Here is a 26,726-nt window from a genome sequence, read left to right on the forward strand (position 1 = left end):
CTGTGACTCGCATGTTAGTTCTGCTTAGTTGGGTTTGAATCCTAGGCCGGTGGTAAAAAGAGGCCTTGCAGCAACAGAATGGGACAACTTGTCACAGCCAACTGCGGCTGCGACCAACTCTCCTCGGCCAACTTACGCGGGACAACTCGCCACTGCCAACTCGCGGCAGGACAACTCACAGTGGCACAATTTAACAATTCAATTTAATTATTGAAGATAAATAAACAATGATTTTATTATTATTATTATTATTTATTAAATTTTTATACCGCCCTTCTCCCGGAGGACTCAGGGCATATAAATAGAAATACAAAAGTTAAAAAAGGATTAAATAATTGCCCAATTAAAACAATCACAATATAAAACCCATTAAAACCCTAACGTTCCCCCATCAGGCCAGGCCAGCTTGTTCAAATAAATGGGTCTTTAGCCCGCGCCGGAAGGAGCGAAGATCCGGTGCCGTCCGGAGCTCAACCGGCAGTTGGTTCCATAAAGCCGGGGCGCCCAAAGAGAAGGCCCTCCCCCTGGGGGCCACCAGCCGGCATTCTCTGACCGGAGGCACCCTGAGGAGGCCCTCTCTGTGGAAACGCACAGGTCGGAGGGAAGTCGACGCCGGCAGCAGGTGGTCCCCAAGGTATTCCGGACCCATGCCATGTAAGGACTTAAAAAACATCACCAAGACCCTTAATGTTTGTCATTCATATTCTGTTCTGTCCCTCCTTCTGCATCTTTCTTTAATGGTTCTATTCCATCACTTCTTTGATATTAGTATAACTCTTGTCCCACAGTGAATTGTCCCATGGTGAGTTGGCCATGGCAAGTTGTCATAGACCCTTGCAGCAGGGAGGCTTGGTTAGGCCATTTTGTGGATTCTACGTGCCTTTCCATGGTCAGGGCTAGCCTAAGACAGCTCACTGCACGAAGAACTGATTGGCACCCACTTCCCAAGACTTGTCATTTCAATTGAACCTTGCTTGACTACTGCAACAGCACTCATTTCATAGCAGAAACAGTGAGGAAAGCCCTTATTTTGCAAGTAAAATGATCAGTTCAGCGTTACACCACAATTGTCTGTGACAGAGCTCATAATATTTTTTGCCTCATTTGCCAATATTACATCACCCAATAACACTCTGTCTTTGGGCCAGTATCAAGCAGTCTCTAGGGCATGGGTGTCAAACTCGCCATGTCACGTGACGTGTCGTGACATAGCGCAACATTTTTCGCATTGCTGGAGCTGGGGTGGGTGCGGCCTCCGCATGATGCAACCGGCCCATGGGCCGGCAGTTTGATACTCTTGACTCAGGCGAACAATGTTGATGAGCCTTGGTGGAGCAGTGGGCTAATGCCTCCTTAAGTAACACCAGCTGCCTGCAATTAGTGCAGGTTCGCATCCCACCAGGCTCAAGGTTGACTCAGCCTTCCATCCTTCCGAGGTAGGTAAAATGAGGACCCAGATTGTTGGGGGCAATAAGCTGACTTTGTAATAATGCCACTTGGGGGGGGGTGTGAAAGCCCTAATAAGCAGGCATATACATAGAATGAAGGCTACTGCTAAGCTTGTAAGCCGCCCTGAGTCTTCGGAGAAGGGCGGGATATAAATGGAATTAAAATAAAAATAAATAAATAAATGTGTTTTCTTCTTTTTTCTTTCTAGTTCAATTGCAGTTTTGCACCTGGAGCCTGAACTCAGAGAACGAATTGTAGCTGAACATGGGGACAAAGTGACTTTTGCCTATTTTAATAAGGGTTTATGAGTGACAACTGCCTGGACTAGGTGCCTTATCCCACTATGGACTTCTCCTGGACAAAAACCTTTATAGGGTGTTCTCAGGAACAGAGCCCAGAAAGAGCAGCACTCCATCTCCTTTCTTCTGTCTGTCTGTCTGTCTGTCTCTCTCTCTCTCTCTCTCTCTGTGTGTGTGTGTGTTTGTATGTCTGGGTATAGAGAGAAATCTGGGCAAATCTGAGTCTTTGTACTACATCAGCATAGTGACAAATAGTCTGGGTTTTAGAATGTGTCATTTTCTGCTATATGGCAATGGTGAGAATGAATTACTTGTAGCCAATGATGGTGAGAAATGGGATTACTCTGAAGCATTAAATCCTCCTTGGTTCTTCTTAGGCACAAAATATTTCCTGAATCATATTCCTCTGTGTTTTGAAGGCCATACCTAAGTGTTTTTAATCCAAAAAGGAAAGTGCAGCTCCATACGTGGGAGCAAGATCTGTGTAACTCAGGAGAGCCACTTCTGGAAAAAAACATAGTGCTGCATTTTGATTCAGAAATTAATTTTTAACTTCAGTCCATCCTACCTCACCTATCATCAATTCTGCTTTTTAATTGAATCAGACTATGCTATTAAAAATGCACTATTAATGCATTTAAATTTTATTATCATGCTTAAATACATGACAGAATAGAAAATTGTTCATTTGTTTATTCTGTAGCTACTAATGCTGTGTTAACATTAATTACTAGCAAATCTTAAATAAGAGCCAATTCAGAATTTTGTTAGAGAGCATAATTATGTGGTGTTGCAACAGAGGTAATATCCTTTACATTATCTGTTAGTTCAGTTTGACAACTGTATCTTCAATCATGTACAAATGAGCAGTATTTCTGAAAACAGCTGGTCTGCTTCTGCTCTTGAACGTGTCAGTAATTTTCCTTAATTCATAATATTGTTTAAGAAATATAACTAGAACAATCTAGCTTCCTTTTCCCACAGTGCACTGGCAGATCCCCCTTGGGAAGTCCTTAAATTGGACATGAAAGTGTACGATTATGAGACTTCACTTAACAGGATATTCTTTATTACGTGTTTCAAAAGCTTGCCTGCATCTGATTAATTAGCATGAGAACTATTTTTATTCTCCTTAAAATCATGATAGGCTACATTTAGCGACATGGGGGTTGATTAAAAATTAGGAATTAGAAATTTAGAAATGTATGTGTTTTTAAATAAAAAGGGAACTTTTAGCTAATATGTTGCTATTAGGAACCTAAATTTTACAAGTAATTCACCAAAGTAGTATGGAAGAGTAGGGCAAGGGACACCTGGAGTCCCTTGACATTAGTCTTGACATTTTGCAATCATTAAAAGGGAAAGGATGCTTTTACAACTGTGGGATTAGCCTGTAGGGCAACTTTCCTGAAGTGACCTAATTGTGAATCATCCCAATGATTACTGTGTGTGCCTTTTACAGGGCCAGATTAAGACCGACTGATGCTCTAAGCATGGCCCAACAATGGTGCCTTTCATCCTTCCCATTGCTTAACTGACAAGTTATTAAGACTCGGTAAGTGCTGGGAAATCATTTTGTGCATGGCAATGAAAAAGGGCCTAATACAGGTAGTCCCCGGCTTACAACCATAATTGAGCCCAAAATTTCTGTTGCTAAGTGAGACATTTGTTAAGCGAATTTTGCCCCATTTTATGATCTTTCTTGCCACAATAGTTAAGTGAATCACTGGAGTTGTTAGGTTAATAACATGGTTAAGTGAATCTGGCTTCTCCATTGTCTTTACTACTCGGAAGGTTGCAAAAGGTGAGCCCATGACCCCGGGACACTGCAGCTGTCAAAAATATGAACCAGTTGCCAAGCATCTGAATTTTGTTCATGTGACCCTGGTGATGCTGCAACAGTCGTAAGTATGAAAAACAGTCATAAGTCACTTTTTTCAGTGCCCTTTTAACTTTGAACAGTCACTAAATGAACTGCTGTAAGTCGAGGACTACCTGTAACCAGGGGGAAAACTGCTGTGTTCCCCTTTCCTTGGTGCCTCAAGCACATGCTTATTTTGGTTGTTGTTGTGGTTAGTTGTGAAGTCATGTCCGATTCATCGCGACCCCATGGACAACGTTCCTCCAGGCCTTCCTGTCCTCTTCCATCTTCTGGAGTCCATTTAGGCTCATGCCTACTGCTTCAGTGACTCCATCCAGCCACCTCATTCTCTGTTGTCCCATTCTTCTCTTGCCCTCAATCTTTCCCAGCATTAGGCTTTTCTCCAGTGAGTTCTTCCTTCTCATTAGGTGGCCAAAGTATTTGAGTTTCAACTTCAGGATCTGGCCTCCTAAAGAACAGTCAGGGTTGATCTCCTCTAGGACTGACCGGTTTGAACGCCTTGCAGTCCAAGGGACTCGCAGGAGTCTTCTCCAGCACCATAGTTCAAAGGCTTCAATTCTTTGGCGCTCAGCCTTTCTTATGGTCCAACTTTCACAGCCATACATTGCAACTGGGAAAATCATGGCCTTGACTATACACACTTGTTGGCAGGGTGATGTCTCTGCTTTTTAGTATGCTGTCTAGATTTACCATAGGTTTCCTCCCCAGGAGCAAGCGTCTTTTAATTTCTTGGTTGCAGTCCCCATCTGCGGTGATCTTGGAGCCCAGAAAAATAAAATCTGTCACTACCTCCATTTCTCCTCCATCTATTTGCCAGGAATTGAGAAGGCCGGATACCATGATCTTGGTTTTCTTAACGTTGAGTTTCAAGCCCACTGTTTCACTCTCTTTCTTCACCCACATCAAGAGGCTCTTTAGTTCCTCTTCACTTTCTGCCATTAGAGTGGTATCATCTGCATATCTTAGGTTGTTGATATTTCTCCTGGCAATCTTAATTCCAACTTTTGATTCATCTAGCCCTGCCTTTCTCATGATGTGCTCTGCATATAAGTTAAATAGGCAGGGTGACAGTATACAGCTTTGCCGGACTCCTTTCCCAATTTTGAACCATGGTTCCATGTCCAGTTCTCACTGTTGCTTCTTGACCTGCATGAGCCTTGGTGGAGCAGTGGGCTGATGCCTCCTTAAGTAACACCAGCTGCCTGCAATTAGTGCAGGTTCGCATCCCACCAGGCTCAAGGTTGACTCAGCCTTCCATCCTTCCGAGGTAGGTAAAATGAGGACCCAGACTGTTGGGGGCAATAAGCTGACTTTGTAATAATGCCCCTCGGGGTGTGTGTGAAAGCCCTAACAAGCAGGCATATACATAGAATGAAGGCTACTGCTAAGCTTGTAAGCCGCCCTGAGTCTTTGGAGAAGGGCGGGATATAAATGGAATTAAAATTAAAAAAATTAAAAAATATAGGTTTCTCAAGAGACAAATAAGATGGTCTGGTATGCCCATCTCTTTAACTTGCCACAATTTGTTGTGATCCACACAATCAAAGGCTTTAGCATAGTCAATGAAGCAGAAGTAGATGTTTTTTCTGGAACTCCTTAGCTTTCTCCATGATCCAGCGTATGTTGGCAATTTGATCTCTAGTTCCTCTGCCTCTTCGAAATCCTGCCTGTACTTCTGGTAGTTCTCGATCCATATACTGCTGGAGTCTAGCTTGTAGGAATGCTTATTTTACTTAATGGTTAATCCAGGGCTGACCTTGTGTGACTACAGATACTTAGACCTACTTCCTAGTCGGGAAGTTATTGAAGAGATGGGGAGAAGATTGATTTTATCAGATGAGGCAGCTGATATTCAAAAGTGTTTTGAAGCAGAAGCAGGCAATTGGTTCATAAATATTAACTTATTCTCTACAAATTTATCTGGTTCTTTTTAAAAAGACATTTTATATGCAGTCACTTTGACCGTGTCTTTTTACAGCAAAACCTGTACATCAGTACTTACAAGAAATATTTTCTTTCCTCTATTGTTAATTTCCTATTATTTTCATTGAATAAATCCAAATGCAAGTTGTTGTCAATGAGAAAATTTTCCTTCTCTTTACATTTTCACCATGCATAGTTTTGTATTTCACTTACTGTTTCCTGTTGTTTTTCAAATCACGAACATTTTGGACCCTTCTCTCATAAGAAAGATACTCCAACTCTTTTTGGTATTATTTTTAGTTCTACATTGCAGGCAGTCCTCAACATGACCACAGGGGAGTCCAAAATTTCTCTTGCTAAGCAAGACAGTGGTTAAGTGAGTTTGCCCCATTTCACGACCTTTCTTGTCATAGCTGTTAAATGAATCTGACTTTCTCATTGACTTTGCTTGTCAGAAAGTTGCAAAAGGTAATCATATGATCCCAGGACACTGCAACCATCATATCAATATGAACCAGTTGCAAGCCTCTGAATTTTGATGACTAGGACGTGACCATGGGGATACAGCAGTCATAAATGTGAACACAGATTCTGCTTTTTTCAGAGGGCTTCAGTGCCTGGATGGCTCAACCAATTTCCCTCTTTCTTCTCCCCGTTCCTCCTCCTCCTTTGACAGCGGTGGGGTTTGGGGGATAATCAGTACCCATTCATGGCTAATCAATCACTGCACCCGCCTCTCAGGAGGGCAACACCAGCTACCAATGCAGCAGCAGGGAAGACAAGGTAATCCCGCCCACCAGACCAGCCTGGCAGCACAGGAGCTGCAATTCCCTGCACACGAGACTCAGCTTTTTTCAAGTGCCATTTAACAACCGGTTTGCTGAACTGAATGATACATTAGGTATTGGTTCTGCCAAACCGGCTGAATCCTACCACTGCCTGGGTCTCTCCGGCTCCCACAGGCATCCCCCCCCCACAAGCAATATTGAGGTAACCACCATAGCTCCCACCCCCCGAGGGCACCACAATGCTGATGCAGCCTGGCACTTTGCAGTAAATAAGTGGGGTTTGGGCTGCAGTTTGGGCACTCGGTCTCTAAAAGGTTCACCATCACTGGTTTATACTGTATTACAAGTATAGTGCACCATGTATACATGAACATTACAGAAGCTTCCTTCTGGTTACTTTTTAATAATAAGCCACATGCTGCTGTGTTTGCTTTCCTGAGCAAAATCCCTACCAAACACTTTTATACCTTTTTGGCAAAACTGATACTCGTCATAGAGGCAGAAAATCTTTAGTAAAAGTAAAGCAGAGAAGTTACTCTAGGTATCATGCTGAATGCTAAAGAAAGATTTCTTTTCAGATGATTCAGCCATTGCCCAACTCAGGATCTTGTTTCCTTGCCCCTTTTTTTTTGGTAAGCACATATTACATTTGCATGGAATTTGTAGGTACAATTTGGATGGATACAAAAAAACCATCTTAAATTCTTTGCTCTGTTTTAAGCTTCATGGATAGACAAGGTATCCATTCTTACCCTTATCCCCACATATGCACCATGGACAATGCACCAACTGCACCATGGACAATGTAGGTTTACCTTCCAGAAGATTATTGTTACTTTTCCCCAATCTGGCACTGTCCAGATAAGGAATTTCAACATAGTTGGATGCACCATATTGAGGAAGACTACTTTAAAAATGCTTATTGTTATGCAATCTATTTTATATTCAGAATATTACCAAAGCAGTGAAATGTGCACCTGGCATTATTAATCCAGTGTCTATCCACATCTCTCATTGAAGTGTTGTTCATTTGATACCCTTAGCCTGGCTACTGGTTCATTTGTCTCTTTCTGATAATTAAATGCAACCATTATTTTAAGTCTGTGAGTTACCTTACATTAAATTTGTTGTAATTGAATGCAAACATCATTTTGCAAATAATTTTTGAAGTAAATGACAAAATATGACTATTGTTTATGCTGGTGCTAGCCAAAATCTGATATATTAGACAGTAAATATTGACAGATTTTGGTAATTTCATTTTAGTTCTTGACCATTCAAAATGAAATAAAACACTGTGATTTTAAAAATTGTCTGATTCATCTTTTATAAATCTTGGAGGCATCTGGTGGCTTGAACAGAACTTCTATTTTATAGAAGATATGTGACTAACCTATGCAGGGCTCCAGAGTTACAACTTCAGATAGACTTTGCACTTCCACAAAGATGAAAAGATGTTCAATGGTCATTGTGGTTATACATTACTGCCTGTCTCTTAAGACAATACAGATAAGAATTGCTCATTGGGCAATGTACAGTAGATGCATAATCATTCTAAATAAAACATATACAGTTAAATATCAGCTATCAGTGGCAAGTACAAATTTTTAAAGTATTAAAGTAATAAATGATAGACAGGATCAGAAAAATCACTGGAATGTCCTTGGATGAGCTGTGGATTATCACCAGGGATAAACTGAAATTGCATACAGTGGTCTGTGCAATTGACAGGATTTGATGGCATCTAACCAACACATATACTTTAATGGTCTGTTTTAAACATTGTTTGCAGGTTAGCAAAAACAATGTTCTACACCAGACATGTCAAACACAAGGCCCGGGGGCCAGATCCGGCCCGCGGTTTCATGCAGCCCTCGAAGCCATCCTGGAAACGGTGAGGGAATGGCCCCCACTGCCTTGGCCCTGGCCCAGAGACCCTCCTTCTGCCAGAGACCCTCAGATCTGTCCCACTCCTGCCCAGGCCCCCATAGGCACCCTTGATGCGAACAATGTAGAGCTGGCCATGCCCACCCAGTAGGCCATACGCACTCTAGCCACGCCCACCATGGCCATACCCACCCGGCCCCTTGAGGGCAACTGCAAAGCTGATGCGGCCCTCAATGAAATTGAGTTTGACACCCCTGTTCTACACAAATATTCTTGTGCATCACAATAAAAATTCTCTTAGAGCCCATAGGGACATCAGTGTTATAACAATATGGATTCATCCAATAAAGGTAGTGAATAACAGAAGACAACAAAGGTAAGTCAGTCATATAATGTACAGGCTTAACATTGAAAAGGTTAATTCTCTTATGTGTATCACATGGTCTGCACATGCAAATCCATAATTTGGTGATAGGTTGATTAATAAATATCAACATCTCTTCAAACATTCTAGACAGGCTCAGCTGCATTCCATTAAACTATAATATGCTTAGCACGATTATGTTTTATGAACTAACTCTTGATCCAGTCCTTTTGTTTTTAACTGTTGGATGCTAGCTGTTATGTTATTGATTGAGGAAGGCCTGGGCTGATAGCCCAGTGACTCTGCCAACTTCCTATCCTCTAGGGTGCAAATTCTTAGCTCCAGGTTCATGTGAGTTGATTTCTCATCAAGCAGAGATTAATTCATATTCAGGTATTTACCACTACTCATCTATCTCACCGTCCAATGAATTATCAAGCTAGATCTAAATGTGATTCAAAGAGGATCTGCAACGAATAGCCAAGATATGCAAGAAAAGAGAATGCTAGCTACACTCTCAATATATTGAATTCCATAGCTATAGCTTAACAGCAGATATAACCAATCTAATACTTGTAATAATTTGTGGTATATTGATATATGCCTGTGTTAGCTGTGTAATAATAATAAAGCAGCAGCAAAATTTCAGAAAACTAATACTTTTACTTGTAATCCTTGTAATCCTAATACTTATCTTGTATTAGTTTGATTGTTGTTCCTGCAGCCATTCAATCTCTCTTCGAGGTAGAAAATTACAGTTGGCTGAATTGTTTATCTTGTATCCCATTTTGGAATGAGACAGCCAGTTTATTCATGCTTTCATTTCAGTTCATAATCCTACTGATCACTGATACCTATGTGTCTGGCCAGTATCCTTTCTTTCTCAATATAAATATAAGACAAACTTTAATAATTCTTCCAAAATGGAAGATCAGTTTATATTCCAATTCCAAAGAAAGGCAGTGCCAAAGAATGTTCAAACTATCGCACCATTGTACTCATTTCACATGCTAGTAAAGTTATGCTTAAAATCCTACAAGCTAGACTCCAGCAGTATATGGATCGAAAACTACCAGAAGTACAGGCAGGATTTCGAAGAGGCAGAGGAACTCGAGATCAAATTGCCAACATACGCTGGATCATGGAGAAAGCTAGGGAGTGCCAGAAAAATATCTACTTCTGCTTCATTGACTATGCTAAAGCCTTTGATTGTGTGGATGACAACAAACTGGCAAGTTCTTAAAGAGATGGGAATACCAGACCATCTTATTTGTCTCTTGAGAAACCTATATGCGGGTCAAGAAGCAACAGTGAGAACTGGACACGGAACCACTGATTGGTTCAAAATTGGGAAAGGAGTCCGGCAAGGCTGTATATTGTCACCCTGCCTATTTAACTTATATGCAGAGCACATCATGAGAAAGGCAGGGCTAGATGAATCAAAAGTTGGAATTAAGATTGCCAGGAGAAATATCAACAACCTAAGATATGCAGGTTATACCACTCTAATGGCAGAAAATGAAGAAGAACTAAAGAGCCTATTGATGCGGGTGAAGAAGGAGAGTGCAAAAGTTGGGTTGAAACAACATTAAGAAAACGAAGATCATGGCATCCGGCCCTCTCAATTCCTGGCAAATAGATGAAGAAGAAATGGAGGTAGTGACAGATTTTATTTTCCTGGGCTCTAAGATCACTGCAGATGGGGACTGTAGCCAAGAAATTAAAAGATGCTTGCTCCTGGGGAGGAAAGCCATGGCAAATCTAGACAGCACACTAAAAAGCAGAGACATCACCCTGTCAACAAAAGTGCGTATAGTCAAGGCTATGGTCTTCCCAGTTGCAATGTATGGCTGTGAAAGTTGGACCATAAGAAAGGCTGAGTGCCAAAGAATTGAAGCCTTTGAACTATGGTGCTGGAGAAAACTCCTGCAAGTCCCTTGGACTGCAAGGCAATCAAATCAGTCAGTCCTAGAGGAGATCAACCCTGACTGCTCTTTAGAAGGCCAGATCCTGAAGTTGAAACTCAAATACTTTGGCCACCTAATGAGAAGAAGGACTCACTGAAGAAGAGCCTAATGCTGGGAAAGGTTGAGGACAAGAGAAGAATGGGGCGACAGAGAATGAGGTGGCTGGATGGAGTCACTGAAGCAGTAGGTGTGCACCTAAATGGACTCCAGAAGATGGTCGAGGACAGGAAGGCCTAGACTAGAGGAACATTGTCCATGGGGTTGCGATGGGTCGGACACGACTTCGCAACAATCACCTCTCAAATGGTTTGAAAGGACAAAGAAGTTTTGCCTCTGCCCATTCTACTACTCATCCTGTCTCATATACAATATTTTGTGAAGGCTAAATGGACCAAGAAGCCAAGAGGTTCATTACAGCGACAATGAACCAGTACCAAGCAACTCTCTGAAAAGCAGCCAGCTGTCAGTCTGTTAGGACACACAGGCAGGAAAAGCAGATGGAAGATTTGAACATGGAGGCTGGTTTTTATTGTAATGCAGCCTTTTCTAGAACAGGTATCCTTAATAAAGCTAGCTTATCAAAGAGTTATATGTTGAATTTCTGCTTGTTAATTTTTGAGTTTGATAATGCCCTAGGCAAAGCTTGACATTTTGGGGAGATAAGCAGAATATTTTTTTACCAAGCAAGAAAGTGTGTTGAGCAGATCAAGATACTATAAATGTATTCATTTATTACACAAATTTACATGGTGCCTAACTCACAGATGACTCTAGGCAGCTTACAACAACATAAAAACCTATAACCCTTCCCCTGCATGGCAGCAGCATCACAAATCAACCACTTGAGCGGTTTCATCTCCATTCATGGTCCCCAAGTCTATTTTAAAAAAACACATATTCAGGGTCTTTCAGAAAAAGCAAGAGCTGGGTTTTTGTATGATATTAATTCAGTTGATCTTGAAATAGAGACTTTGAAATACAACTAATTTACACATAAATTATGTACCTTATCTTCTTACAGACCAATAGATCATTATGAACAAACATTTCTTAAGTTGAATCCCTGAAATAAATTAATACTATTGTTCATTTCCTAAGACTATATACCATTGAACTCAGGGCTAGGTTCATACATCATATTAAATCATAATGTGTCTTCCTCATTTTGGCTTCATATACAGTAGTCTGTAAATCCAACTACTACACTTTGTAAAGCAGAGTTAATGTCTTCATGTCATCTGGGAATTCAGCCTGCACCTTATCTTCCCTTTCCCTTTCCAATGGAATGTGGGTACACCAAATTTTCCACAACTTTGCTTTTGATTGCTTTACGTTAGGTAGCCTGTTATCTTTTTTCTCCAAGTTTTTCCTTCTACTTTAACTATAAATGTCACCAGTCCATCAAACACTTATTTTATGGCAGTCTTTGTTCCTCCCCCCCCTCCATTCTGAAATAGCTGAGAAGAATAAAATAAAATAATAGAATATTAAGTAACATCTTACCTATTTTCTTCCTTCTTCCCTCATTTTCATTCCATCTTAGGATTTTGTATCACAGCACAGTATAATTCAGTGATACTATACTGTGGTATCAATATAGCTTACCTTCTTCAGAAGTTTCAGATTACAGAAGTCAATTTTGACTTTTGAAGATAGCAATTCCAGAATTTGGAGCAACCTGTCTTTGAAAATAAAAGCAGAATAAAAGCCTGTATTGTGAAACCCATTGTTTTGAATTTGTTTCAGTGTTAGTCACAGCCTTTCATTCCTTTTGGCTTTTTTCAGCCATGCCAATAATACAAATATTTGCATTTTAGCACAACACAGAGATAAAATCTTACAATATTACCTTGGAAGTATAATTCTTTTGGGCTTATTACAAACTGCCAGGAGTCTTTGACAGATTTGGTAGTATGCTTATATAATTAATAAATTGATAAGTCAAAATTTCAGCACACTTATACTATTTACTTCAGTTCATGAAATCTTACACGGTATGTCAAACAACAGTTATGTTGGCCACATATGAATATGAGGCAAGAAAGAACTCTGTACTGTTTAATAGCCTGCCATTTTCTGAGTTCACACAACAAACTACCAAAATCAAACAAATCATGCTACAAGTTAACATAAAGTGTGATCCAGTCACTATGCTCTGCTGAATTTATAAATCCAACTGGTATCATTCCATACCGCCAGCTGGAAAAATTAATAAAACCCATTCCTTGTTTTTCTAGCTTTCTGCAAACAAACAAACAAAAAGTTTCCGGTTGTTTCAAGGGCATTGGTTCCTATAGGAAAAACGCCCAAGGCAAGCCAAGCCTGAAGTTGTATGTACAAGCTGGATCTGTACGCCTATCCAAAAGTGCTACATGGGCCATCATTAACAGGATAGTACTTGAACGTACGGTATGTGCCAACAACATTTCAAGCTAGTCTGCCAATCCCTGGGCTGCAGGATGTCAATCAGCTAGCTTGTTTACAGAAACTTGGCAATTGGTAGTTTGATTGTTGGTAATTGTAAATGACTGGAACATTTCATCAAGAGCTGAACAATTTCAGTTAGAAATAAATCATAGGTAGACATCTGCGCCTAGTGAGTAATATGAAAGAAGCAAATCCATCCTTTGCAATCCTCACAGTTCCAGCCACCTTCTAAAACCTATTTGAGACCAGAAATAGGATGATCAATTCTACATGGCTTTTCCAACTTCAGTATACTGCAAAGTCCTGCCAATGTAATTTAAATGTAAAAACAAAAATCTTTACAAAGCTCACGGCCATTTAACAGTAATACTATAACTCAGGGGTCCCCAACCCATGGTCCGTGGACCGGCACCGGGCTGCAGTATGCCAGCAACCAGGCTGCGCAAACAAGTTGAAGCCTTATCCGCTGGATGCAGACAGCACATGAAGCCACACCCCTCTGATCTGCAGAAAAATCTTTCTCCATAGAACTGGTCCCTGCTGCTCAAAAGGTTGGGGGCCTCTGCTATAACTAATCTCAATAAAGGTGTCCTAAATATGTACTTTTCAATAAATAATACTTAGAAATATAGTGCATCCAAAGCTTGAGAATGTTTCAAATATACTGAAGAATATTTTTTTTTGAGCTTCAGAAATGCAAGTTTAAGGCATTTGTTAAAAAAAACCCTCAATTCTCTGTTCTGAAGTTATAATCTAGATATATCAGCAGCTAAGTTTAGTTTTACTACAGCTCCACATTCATTTGAATATATAGGATAACATAAGGTAAAGGTAAAGGTTCCCCCGCACATGTGGATAACAGGATAGGATAACATACTTGGTGATTATACTTTATTGTGGACAGCAAGCAGTAAGTAATTGAACTATACAATTTGTGAAATGTGAAAACTCTTAAGGAAAACCAGGTAAAATACAAGAGATCTATGATGGCTTATCAGTCACAAGGAAAGAGGGAGAGTTTTTTGTGAGAGCAATAGCATTCAGAGAAGAAAATTGGAATATTTTGCCATTTGGAATTTTTCCACACAGTTGCTAATCCTACACCAATCTTCTCCAATGGAATATTTTTCAGAGATGTATGATTACCACCTTCATTATTACCAATGTGCACGATGGCTGGGGGAAAGGAGGTTTCTATCAGAAAGACAAATTGAGGAAGGTTATCCTATACCCGCAAACAAATATTACGGATTTTTATACCAAATGATCTTCTCTCATTTACCATAGGAACAAGATTGTCCAATACATACTGGATACAAATTTGTACATGAATTTGAGCCAGCTCTTCCTGAGGAACACTGAGTTCTGTTCTGCTCCTCATCTGTCTATGTTTGAACAGCCACATTCAGACCCTGATAATTTCGTCACAAACATAGCTGGGAGTAGTGAGCAAAGCTAACTTGGCTCCAAGCTTTCTTAAACAATTGCTCTATATTTATTTGTTTACCAAAAGATCTCTGCAGAACTGTTGCAGAATGTCTACATGTTGAATTCTCAACTTCAGAGGAGAGATACCATGGCCTGTTTGACTTTATAGTATTCTTGCTCCAAACCTGGAGTTGCAACAGTGGGATTTTCTGCACTGCAGCCTTAAACTGCTGCCTTCCCATTATGGCTATTAATCTGGTTTAGAAAATTTATTTCCAACCCTTGCTCTGTTTTTGGCCATGTTAATAGCTTGTCTTAACCACGCTTATCAAAGTCCCAAACTGATGGATTCTTCTGCTTCTTTACTCCTCCTATACATGATGAGAAAGCAAGCACCAATTATTTTTCTTCCCATTACAGACACTTGAGAATCAGAATGGGACAACTCATCGCAGCCAACTTGCCGCAGCTGACTCACCGCAGCCAACTTGCTACAGCCAATTTGCCACAGCCAACTCACCACAGCCGCAGGGCAACTCACCACAGGACAAATTAACAATTCAATTTAATTATTTAAAATAAATGAAAAATTATTGTAATTTTTGCCATTCACATTTCATTCTATGCCTCCTTTTACATCCTTTCTTTAATGAATCTATTCTACCATTTCTTGATATTAGTGTATTTCTTGTCCCACAGTGAGTTGTCCAATGGCAAGTTGGCCATGGTGAGTTATCCCATGGCGCAAATTGGCTGTGGCAAATTGCAATAACTTTGTATGAGTTCCTTGATTGACTCTCCTTTATGACTGAAACCTCTCCATCCAATACATCCATCAATGGACCAGTAAAAAGAAAAAGGAAAAATAGATCACCTTTTTACCATTTTCCCCTTGTTAAAACCTTTGTCAGTTTCGTCTGGTTTGAAAAAAATTAAAAACAGCCTTTCACTTGCTGTTAAAGTTGAATAATAAGATAAAATAGTTCATGAGTTCATTGGTAAAACAACAATAACAACAACAAAAATTACCATCCAAGTTCCCTTCAAAAGGGGATAGGCAGCCTAGCAGCCCAGGAAAAAATGGCCATGGAGAGCAGGACTGGAGGGAAAAGGCATTCCTGCCAAAACACCCAATTGAAATGTAAATGTTTGCCTACAATGAAATGAAGCACTAGATGCAAGCTTGATAGTACTGATTGAGCCAGGGCAAGTAATGGGCAGAGGCAATGACCTTGAGAGATAGGAAGAAAAGCTCCTGCTAAGGCAATGGTCAGATAAAAGAAAGCTGATGTGAGGGCAGGTATTATACATAAACATCTCATGCAAGCCCTTCCTTAGTTCACATGAAGATAAAGGGAGAGAAGGGACAGAGGCATTCAAATTTGCAAGTTTCTATTACTATAATTTTACAATAAAAGTAGCATTGGCCTACATGATTTTGGTTCCTAGTCTGTTCTACCTAAAAGGGCTGGTAACGCTTCTCTAGATGTATAGCAGGAAACAACAGGTTGCTTTCCTGTTGTTCTGCGACCAAGCAAAAGACAGTGTTGTGAATCCTGCCCTTAAGAAATAGTTAATGTCCTATCATGGAGGATCAGTCTGGTTATGGAGTTCAGTGTGGTGACAATGCAAACTTTTCCAAAGACTTATCTTTAACTATTTTCTGTATTCTCAGATTGAAACATAATACAAAATAGTTTACAGTTTAATCATCTACATCATAGACCTACCAACTGCAAAATGGAGCAGCAAACAGCCCTATTTATTTTTCTTATTGGCCAGCAAATTGGGGAAAAAATGGCTGATTTCCCTCAGCTATTAATGACAGGAAGCTAAGCAAATAATTTTCCACCAATCAGCTGATTATTTGATTAGCAGAGACTAGCAAGAAGGGTAAGATTTGTGTCATCTATTAGCTATACCTCCCCAGGTGTCTAACCTTACCCAACTGGGAAATCCAGATGAGGGCTTTTAATGCAGAGCTTAAATTGAAAATAATTCACATGGGACTAAGAAAATAATACTAAGACAGCAAAAATACTAGATATTTTGGAAGGTATTTGTGGAAACCTATCTTTATAGAGAACAGACATTTTCACAAGAAGATTCTTTGCCAGGTTGAAAGCTGAAGCAATTTATGGTTCAACCATGGTATAGCCAGAACTTGTTTGAAGCTAGGCTTGTTTGTTTGGCATCTCTTTGGCTCCATTTCCATGTTGGAAGACACCTTTCTTCCTCTCTGTCTCCCCACTGGTTGAGAATTGTGGGAAGTCAGCCCCCCAGAGAAGGAAATATTAAAAAGACAGAAAAATATATTTCCTCAAAGGATCTTAAAGAGGCAGAAAGGCATGCCCAGTTTTTCTTGATAGCCCCAGGTCTCCCTCCCCCAAGCAGAAACCAGCTCTATAGAAATGCAGACCATTCAGGAAAATTGAAGCTAGAAGATTAAGAAGACAAAGACACCTAAAATCTACATACCCCACCCAAAGTCTAAGACAGGACATAATAGGATTAACTCACAGATGCCAAAGGGACACAAGTCAAAATACATGACACAGGAAATACAAAGCCTCAAAACAGGAACAGGAGGCTTTTGGCTCCAGAGGGTATAAAAACCCACTCCCTACATGTGCTCAGCCCTTTTTTCTCCTTTTTTCCAGAGCCATCTTCCTGTCTGGCTCTCCTCTTCAATAAACTGCAACCTTCTTTCTAAAGCAGTTGCAATGTTGTTTATCCCCGGCTTGGACTGAACCATGATGAAAACTTTTCTTTCAGCAGAATATATGTTAAAATCAAAGGTCAAAAGGGAAAACAGTCCAGCCCACATCTTCCCTAGCAGCCAACACCCAGATAAGGAAATAGGATCAGATAACTGGAAGAAACGATACTCTAATAAATAACCATTAAAAAACACATTCCAACCAAGATGAACAGGCAAACTACTACAGCAGGGGTCTTCAAACCTGGCCCTTTTATGATTTGTGGCCTGGCTGAGGAATTCTGGGAGTTGAAGTCCACAAGTCATAAAAGGGCCAAGTTTGAAGACCCTTGTACTACAGTGTATATAAACAAGCAGTAAGCTTCACTCTCTCATGACATGATGCTACCTAGCCTGATAATAAAACATCTGAAGTAAAACAACCAAGCTCAGAAAACTCCAAAAATGCAACAAATCTTGTCTCTCACCTCCTAGCTCTTGAAGCACAGGTCGCATTGGGACATGCTAAACTAAATGTTTTGCAGTTTCCCCTTAGTAGCCCAAAGACAAGTGTGCTGCTGGATTTGCCAATTCTCCTCAGTAAAAATAAACTGCCAAGTTGCTGGATGACCATTGTTTGTTTGTTTTTTTCCTATGGGTTAAAGATATTTTCTTTTACTATATATCCTGTAGCAGCTGAGGGCTTAATAGTGGTTTGGTTCTTTGTATTTAGCACTTCAAACTGGATTAAAATGCTTTAGGGCAGTGGTGTGGAAAATCGCCTATACAGGATTTCCTTTAATCTATAAAAGCAAGCAAGATAATGGAAATCCTTGAAGTCAAAAGAATAATCTATTTTCTAAGGAGCTTTGTTGCCTTCTAAAAATAGTGTATCCTCAAAGGTACTGCTCAACTTTGTTTAGGAACCATTTGAAGTTACACTGACAATGAAAAAAGTGACTTATGACAGTTTTCACATTTACAACCATTGCAGCATCACCCTAGTTACGTGATCAAAATTCAGATCCTTGGCAACTGGCTCATCTTTATGATGGCTGTCATGTCCCAGTGCTATGCAATCACCTTTTGTGACCTTTTGCCAAGCAAAGTCAACAACCATGTTATGAATTTAACATCTGCAGTGATAACAACTGTAGCAAGAAAGGTTATAAAATGGGTCAAAACTCACTTAACAACTGTCTCACTTAGCAACATAAATTTTGGGCTCAAGTATGGTCGTAAATTGAGGACTACCTATAATAGATGGTTACTTCATATAATATGTAGTTGGTCTTTCACAGGGAATATACCAATTGCTGGATTGCAGATTTCAGCATCTAGACCAGGAGTTTTCAAACTTGGCCATTTTATGACTTGTGGACTTCAACTCACAGAATTCCTTAGCCAGCAGGCCTGGCTGAGAAAATCTGGGAGTTGAAGTCCACAAGTCATAAAAGGGCCAAGGTTGAAGACCCCTCATCTAGAACTAAGGCATCTTTAACTGCCTTCAGGCTGAGTGGACAAATAATGTTTTATCTTCAAATAAATGGGAATGAATGAATTTATGTGAACACAAAACCACCCCCAAGAGATCAATAACAACAAATAGATCTGACCTCTGCCTTAGGTTTATCTAACCTAAAAGATGTAATATAAAAAGAACTTTCTTAGCAACGAAGTTTTTATAACAACCATGTAAAAAGGATATAGTCCAAAGCAATGGTGCCATTATTTATTTAAACCTAAATGTAACTAAGTAGGAAATGATGCTCTTTAGATAATATTTCATTTCAAAAAGTTGCAAACCAGTGCTGCTGAATTTGGAAGTCTCCTGCTCATTCTGCTGAATGCTTGGCTCTAGGCCTATTGGTATCGGGAGGCAGAGCCACTGGTTTCTGAGCTTTGCAAGGAGAGTCCCTGTTTTCCTTTTCTGCTGTAGCTAACGAAGAGAGGTGCGCAACAGAGATGTTTTCTGTATAGAACCAAAAGCAGCTTTGCCTTCTTACGCAACAAACTTATGTATTTCCTCTTCTCTCCTTCTCAAGTACATTACATAATGGTTATCACAGTTGCATTACAAAAATAGCTTTTTATGTTTAGTTCAGTGGTGCAATAGTATTCATATTACATCATATTAATGAGAGACACCTTTATCCAAACAAGCATACTTTGGAAATTAGTTTACATCCAATGAAGGAGAAAGATTATTCTTTCACTAAAAGATTGAAAATGCTAAGCTTACTTCCTGTGTAATATTGAATAAGTTTTATTACAAGTCAATTTTATTGATTTCAATAGTGTTTACTCTTATATCTGAATTCAGTATTACAGATGTTTTGAATTACTTAGAAATGCGTTGCATGTTTGGCTAGATTCAGTGTCTCAGATTTCAAGGGTTGGGTTTCCATTTCCTGTATTTGTGTTTAATTCCCCTTTCCCATGATAGCCTCTTCCAAGAAACATAGCCTTCCAGAGCCTTTGAAGAGTTATCTTCCTGTCTTTTTAAAGTAAAAAAACAACAACCCTTATTATTGCTGCAGTTGAGTCCCTTGTTTTCAAACAAAAGCTGTCTGGCAAATACATTTTTATGTCTGACTCATTACATTTCAAGCAGCTAGAAAGAAAACAAGAATACATACATGCTATCGGTCTCTGACTTGGCAATGAAAAAATATCTGGAGTATTAAGGGAACCAGAGCTGCCAAATACATTTTGTGGGAATAAGGGGATAAAATACATCAGTCACCTCTTCAAGTCTGAGGAATCATTATGAGGCAACATAATTTTCTTATTATCCTCAACAAAACCAGATATTGAAATACTAACTATGCATTATTTACAATTTTGTTTATTTGGTTTCCTTGTGATATAATCCCAGCCATTGTGTTTATACTAAAATTACCATAATTTATTATGAGTTGTATGGATCTAGACAAACATGAACTCAATAAATCATAGTTTAATGCAGGGGTCCCCAATCCCCGGTCTATGGACCAGTACCAGTCTGCAGTCTGTTGGGAACTGGGCCACGGAAGTGGTGGGCAAGTGTGTGAAGCTCCATTTGTTCAAGCTGCAGGCGCATGTGTGAAACCATCCCCCCCTCCACTGTTGTCATTGCCAGTCCACAGAGCCAGAAAGATTGGGGACCGCTGGTTTAATACAGTGTGTTAATCCTTCTTATTATTTTACTAATCTGTAAATGGCCAATACTGTGATGATCTCACTGAAAACCAAGTGGGTAGACAAGTAAATACGTGAGTTTGGAAAAGATGTAAGGCACGGGTGTCATACTCGATTGCATCACGTGAAGTATTGTGACGCTTTGTGATGTTTTTGCCTTTGTGGAGCTGGGGTTGGTGTGGCCTGTGTATGATGCATCCGGGCTGCCAGTTTGACATCCCTGATGTAAGGCTTCAAACAAAGTTTCAGCTAGATCAACATTAAGTATGGTTAGATCTGCAGCTTTCATCAAGCTATTTTAAACTTCATACATTTCTAACCCATCTGGAACTCAAGACAATGTAAATGGGATTCTGAAGCAATCTCCCATCAAACACAGGCCAAAGTCAGACATGTTTCAACAAAATGGTTTCTTCATATGAACAAGAGACTAAGGGCTCTTCTGTGGCATAATGTGGCTTAATAAACTTAATAAACTCTGGATTTCAGCCTTTTATACTTTAGTCATAATGATAGCTAGGTGCTCTGTTTAAGCAGCAATTATCATAGCTCTCAATCAGTGGCTTCCCTTAATATTTTATCCTTCTCACTGATGTCTATGTGCACAATTTGTGCTGCTTCTGGAACAACTATGGCATGATAGTATGGAAGAGGCTGAGATATGCCCCAAATATTGTTCAGAAGCAGAGCTCAAGAAGCTACCTCTGTTTGGGTTCAATCTCTCTTGCACTGGGTAGCACAATGTACAGGCAACCCTTGACTTACAACTGTTTGTAATAGCATTGAAAAAAGTGATTTACAACCATTCCTCAAACTTAACGATCAATGCAGTAGTCCACAGTCATGTGATCAAAATTTGGGCACGGGTGTACAGGTGAAACTCGAAAAATTAGAATATCGTGCAAAAGTTCATTTATTTCAGTAATGCAACTTAAAAGGGGAAACTAATATATGAGATAGACTCATTACATGCAAAGCAAGATAGTTCAAGCTGTGATTTGTCATAATTGTGATGATTATGGCATACAGCTCATGAAAACCCCAAATCCACAATCTCAGAAAATTAGAATATTACATGCAATCAATAAAACAAGGAGTGTACATAGAACAATATCGGACCTCTGAAAAGTATAAGCATGCATATGTACTCAGTACTTGGTTTGGACCCCTTTTGCAGCAATTACTGCCTCAATGCGGCGTGGCATGGAAGCTATCAGCCTGTGGCACTGCTGAGGTGTTATGGAAGACCAGGATGCTTTAATAGCGGCCTTCAGCTCTTCTGCATTGTTCGGTCTCATGTCTCTCATCTTTCTCTTGGCAATGCCCCATAGATTCTCTATGGGGTTCAGGTCAGGCGAGTTTGCTGGCCAATCAAGCACAGTAATCCCACGGTCATTGAACCAGGTTTTGGTGCTTTTGGCAGTGTGGGCAAGTGGCAAGTCCTGCTGGAAAATGAAGTCAGCATCCCCATAAAGCTCATCAGCGGAAGGAAGCATGAAATGCTCCAAAATCTCCTGGTAGACGGCTGCATTGACCCTGGACTTAATGAAGCACAGTGGACCAACACCAGCAGATGACATGGCTCCCCAAATCAACACAGACTGTCGAAACTTCACACTGGACTTCAAGCATCCATTCTTCCATTCTTCCTCCAGACTCTGGGTCTTTGGTTTCCAAATGAGATGCAAAAGTTGCTCTCATGAGAAAAGAGGACTTTGGACCACTGAGCAACAGACCAGGTCTGTTTTTCTTTAGCCCAGGTAAGACGCTTCTGACGTTGTTTGTTGTTCAGGAGCGGCTTGACAAGAGGAATACAACATTTGAAGCCCATGTCCAGGATCCGTCTGTGTGTGGTGGCTCTTGATGCACTGACTCCAGCCTCAGTCCACTCCTTGTGAAAGTCCCCAACACTTTTGAATGGCCTTTTCCTGACAATCCTCTCCAGGCTGCAGTCATCCCTGCTGCTTGTGCACCTTTTTCTTCCACACTTTTCCCTTCCACATAACTTTCTATTAATGTGCTTTGATACAGCACTTTGGGAACATCCAACTTCTTTTGCAATTACCTTTTGAGGCTTTCCCTCCTTATTGAGGGTGTCAATGATAGTTTTCTGCACAACTGTCAGGTCAGCAGTCTTCCCCATGATTGTGATTCCTACTGAACCAGACTGAGAGACCATTTAAAGGCTCAGGAACCCTTTGCAGGTGTTATGGCTTAATTAGCTGATTAGAGTGGGACACTTTGAGCCTAGAATATTGCACCTTTTCACAATATTCTAATTTACTGAGATTGTGGATTTGGGGTTTTCATGAGCTGTAAGCCATAATCATCACAATTATAACAAATCACGGCTTGAACTATATTGCTTTGCATGTAATGAGTCTATCTCATATATTAGTTTCCCCTTTTAAGTTGCATTACTGAAATAAATGAACTTTTGCATGATATTCTAATTTTTCGAGTTTCACCTGTATTTATGATAGTTTCAGTGTCCTGGAGTTATGTCATTGCCATTTATGACCTCCCCAGCTGATTTCTCACAAGCAAAGTCAATGGGGGAAGCCAGATTTGTTTAACAGTTGTGTGATTCACTTAACAACTGCAGTGATTTGCTTAACAACCATGGCAAAAATTATAAAATTGGGCATGATTCACTCAACAACCAACTTGCGTAGCAATGGAAATTCTAGTCTTAACCGTGATCATAAGTTGAAGAGTACCTACTGTATAGAAGTGCCGGTCCAAACCTGCTACTCTACAAAAATGGGATTTCCAGAATTCTCAGCCGACGTGGCCATGGTTAGGATGCCATGGTTGATTGGCTTAGTTATAAACCAAGAGCTACAACTCACAATAAGGTCCTAAGTAAATAAATTTGATTTTGCTTAACATATTGTGTGAACCTAGCAACTGTGTTGTCAAACATGGTTATGATTTAGGGTGAATGCAAATAACACAATTATCTAAGGTGAAGTAAACCAAGGTTTAGCATATTGAATGATCTCTGGCGGGCTCGGGACAGGGGTTGTTCCTCTGTCCTAGTCCTATTAGATCTCTCAGCGGCTTTCAATACCATCGACCATGGTATCCTACTGCGGCGTTTCAGGGGGTTGGGAGTGGGAGGCACTGTTTTGCGGTGGTTCTCCTCCTATCTCCTGGGCTGCTCGCAGGCCTCTCATTTGTGGAGTTCCTCAGGGGTCGGTTCTCTCGCCCCTCCTGTTCAACATCTATATGAAGCCGCTGGGTGAGATCATTCGTGGTTTCGGGGTGGGGTATCATCAGTACGCTGATGATACCCAACTTTTTTTTCTCCATCCCGAACCAACCCAGCGATGCCCTCGCCGTGATGTCCCGTTGCCTGGAAGTGGTCCGGGTCTGGATGGGGAGAAACAGGCTTCGTCTCAATCCTGCCAAGACTGAGTGGCTGTGCATACCGGCATCTCGGGTCAACCAGACTATTCTATCTCTAACAATGGGGGTTGAGGTGTTACCCCCCGTTGATAGGGCTCGCAACCTGGGCGTCCTCCTGGATTCACGGCTCAATTTTGAAGATCATATAGGAGCCGTGACCAGGGGGGCTTTTGCCCAGGTTTGCCTGGTGCGCCAGTTGCGACCCTACCTGGACCGAGATGCCCTACGCACAGTCACTCATGCGCTTGTGACCTCCCATTTAGACTACTGCAATGCTGTCTACATGGGGCTGCCCTTGAGGACCACCCAGAGGCTTCAGCTGGTGCAGAATGCGGTCACGCGAGTCGTGATGGGGGTCTCCCGATACTCCCATGTAACACCTCTACTCTGCGAGCTGCATTGGCTTCCGGTTGCCCTTCGGGTGAGATTCAAGGTGCTGGTGATGACCTATAAAGCCCTAAATGGCGAGGGTCCGGGATATCTGAGGGAACACCTGCTGCCAGCATCAAGCTCCCTTCGTCCAGTGTGCTCCCACAGGGAGGGTCTTCTCAGGGTGCCGCCGGTTAAAGATTGCCGGCGGGTAACACCCAGGGGGAGGGCCTTCTCAGTGGGCGCGCCTGCCCTTTGGAACCAGCTGCCCGTGGAGCTTAGGACTGCCCCCGACCTCCGTTCATTCCGCCGGGACCTGAAGACCTGGCTCTTCGAGCTCTCTGGCCCAGGCTGAGAATTTTTAATCTTTAATTTTAACTGGGGTTTTTATTTTCTCTCAGGGTTTCATTTAATCTTTTTTAAATTGTTTTAACTTTTATATTGATTTTCTTTTAAACATCCTGTAAACCGCCCTGTGTCCTTCGGGAAAGGGCGGTATATAAATCTAAATAAATAAATAAATAAATAAATAAATAAATAAATAAATAAATATATTGTATGAACTCTATCACTAGTTGCACTTAGTCATCATCACATCAGTGGTAGGTGAAATGAAGTGTACGAATGATAGAAAAAAATAAGGTAGCTTTTCTTAGCATTTTGCTGTTGCACCCAGACAATGGGTGGGTCATACAGAATTGTATTAGGCAGGCTTGTGTGCCCTGGATTTCTTGCTCTTGTGCCCAACAACATTAATTTGAGAAGATTCTTTCTCGTTCCTGCAGAATCAAAGCGTCTAAGAAGAGCTAGCTCTCTTCCATCCTTCGCTTCCTCCGCCCCGTTTCTTACAATTAACCGGTTGTCCCAATTCGAAGGAGACAATCGCACCTCCCTTTGTTCCACTTTCTTCTGTCTCTTTAAACCAGAAAGCTATCGCGCTGCCTCTCCACCTATGCATTTTTTTTCCGCCACACTTAACATGGCCGTTTCGGCGCTTCATTTATTTATTTTTTTTCCCCCTCCCTCCGTGGGCAAAAAAGGAGGAACCTATTCTCAATACTCCCATTTCTACAGCAGTTTTTTTAAACAGCAGCGGCGAAGGCCAATGGAAGAAAGGAAGGGCCTCTTTGCACCCAATGGGAAGCAACGGCATGGGTGGAGTAAGGCTCTTGGGGTACGCTCGTTCCCGGCCAGACTCACAGTAGTTGGGTGAAGTTGGCTGGGGAGCGGGGGGTGGGGGGGAATGGAGCGGAGGCTCTTCGGTGCAATGGCTTTGCTCCTCTTCCAGGCCTTGCCCGAAGCGATGCCGGCGAGCACGGAGCCTGCGCAGGTAAGACCGGTGTAACGAGGAGGGGGAAGTCGGGGTTCAGGCCGGGAGGCGAGAAGAGCGAAGGGCAGGGCCTATCGAGGCTGGAGGGGGTCGGGTCGGGTAGGAACGAGAGCGGAAGGCAGGGCGAGGGCAGCGGAAACCAAAGGCCAGGCCTCGGCCCGCATGGGAGTTGCATTTCGCGGGGAGCCTTTAGAAACCGGATTTGGGTCCGCTCGAAAAAGACCTCCGAAGCTTGGAAAGAACTACTTGATTCAGAAAGCGTGATAGTGGCTGGATATGAAATTTCCAGCTTATAGGAAGCGTTGTATTATCTCAGGCGTACAGGATCTGAAATGCAAACCAGGCTGTAATTGGGCAACGTTAAGTGCAGCACCTCGTCGTCATGATAGGTTGGAACAAAGTCGGCTCTAAACTAAAAAGTAGCAGCGTTTCCCAACCTTAGGAACTTGAAGATGCGTGGACTTCAACTCCCAGAATTCCCCAGCCAGCTATGCTGGCTGGGGAATTCTGGGAATTGAAGTCCACGCATCTTCAAGTTCCTAAGGTTGGGAAACGCTGAACTAGCGGACTTCATTTCAGCCTAGCGTTTTGGATAGACCTATTGTGCTTTTGTAGCTGACGGTTCAGTGCTTTGAATAAATTAGGAAGACGTTAAGCCGGGCCAAATCTATGGTAGAAACGCATATTTTCACGATTGTTTGTGATTCAGCTTGTAGATGGTGGTTTCTGGTTTAATATGCTTCTGAGTCCATACTTGTATATGTGGTAAACTAAGGATTGAGGAAGCTGTGGTTTAGCATAATGCGTGGGAGCAACTACTGTTGCAATAAAATGGTAGACCAAATTGTGATCGTTGGGAATCAATATGGTGTGTAAATGGCAATTAGTAAACTTATGATTCACTAAACTGGACAGCATGTGTGAACTGTACTACTGGTGTGTATGCGTGCACATAAAACAGGTGCGATCTCTGCAATCCTCCTTAACTGGGAAGAAATTGTGTCAAAAGTGATGCTGTTTAATTATTATTTTTGCAAAGCTTCATCTTTAGCTTTGTGTGAAGAAGTCAAGAACTCACAACTGCTACTATAAAAATGTGATTATTAAATAAGAGAAAAATGTTGGTTTTTGCCAGATTCTAGAATCTAGATCATGAATACTGACTTTACTGCTGTTGTATTTCCCCTTACCCCAGTAGGGAAGCACTCTAGGTTCTAGTTATCTTCAGTTATCTTTGATCTTTCCTCAAAGAGGAAGGGCATGGGATAATTGAAGCTCCTAAGTGCTGGCAACTGGTCTGTATGACTTCCAAGTACCACAATTT

General features: G+C 41.2%; 2 protein-coding genes across 2 annotated transcripts in view; both read left to right on the plus strand.

Annotated features, from left to right (window-relative positions):
• Window positions 1–4,423, plus strand: part of SFXN2 (sideroflexin 2) — a 44,663-nt gene extending 40,240 nt beyond the window's left edge. Inside the window, exon 12 of the mRNA XM_083363453.1 lies at window positions 1,658–4,423. Coding sequence (XP_083219579.1) covers window positions 1,658–1,757 — 100 coding nt within the window. The 3' untranslated portion in view covers window positions 1,758–4,423. The remainder of the gene's footprint in view (window positions 1–1,657) is intronic.
• A 20,756-nt stretch (window positions 4,424–25,179) lies between these two features.
• The window catches only part of WBP1L (WW domain binding protein 1 like), a 41,578-nt gene continuing 40,031 nt past the window's right edge, over window positions 25,180–26,726 (plus strand). The window contains exon 1 of the mRNA XM_083364729.1: window positions 25,180–25,402. Within this exon, the coding sequence (XP_083220855.1) occupies window positions 25,316–25,402 (87 nt within the window). The 5' untranslated portion in view covers window positions 25,180–25,315. The remainder of the gene's footprint in view (window positions 25,403–26,726) is intronic.

Source organism: Vipera ursinii (assembly GCF_947247035.1).
Source record: "Vipera ursinii genome assembly, chromosome: 5".
Taxonomy (NCBI): domain Eukaryota; kingdom Metazoa; phylum Chordata; class Lepidosauria; order Squamata; family Viperidae; genus Vipera; species Vipera ursinii.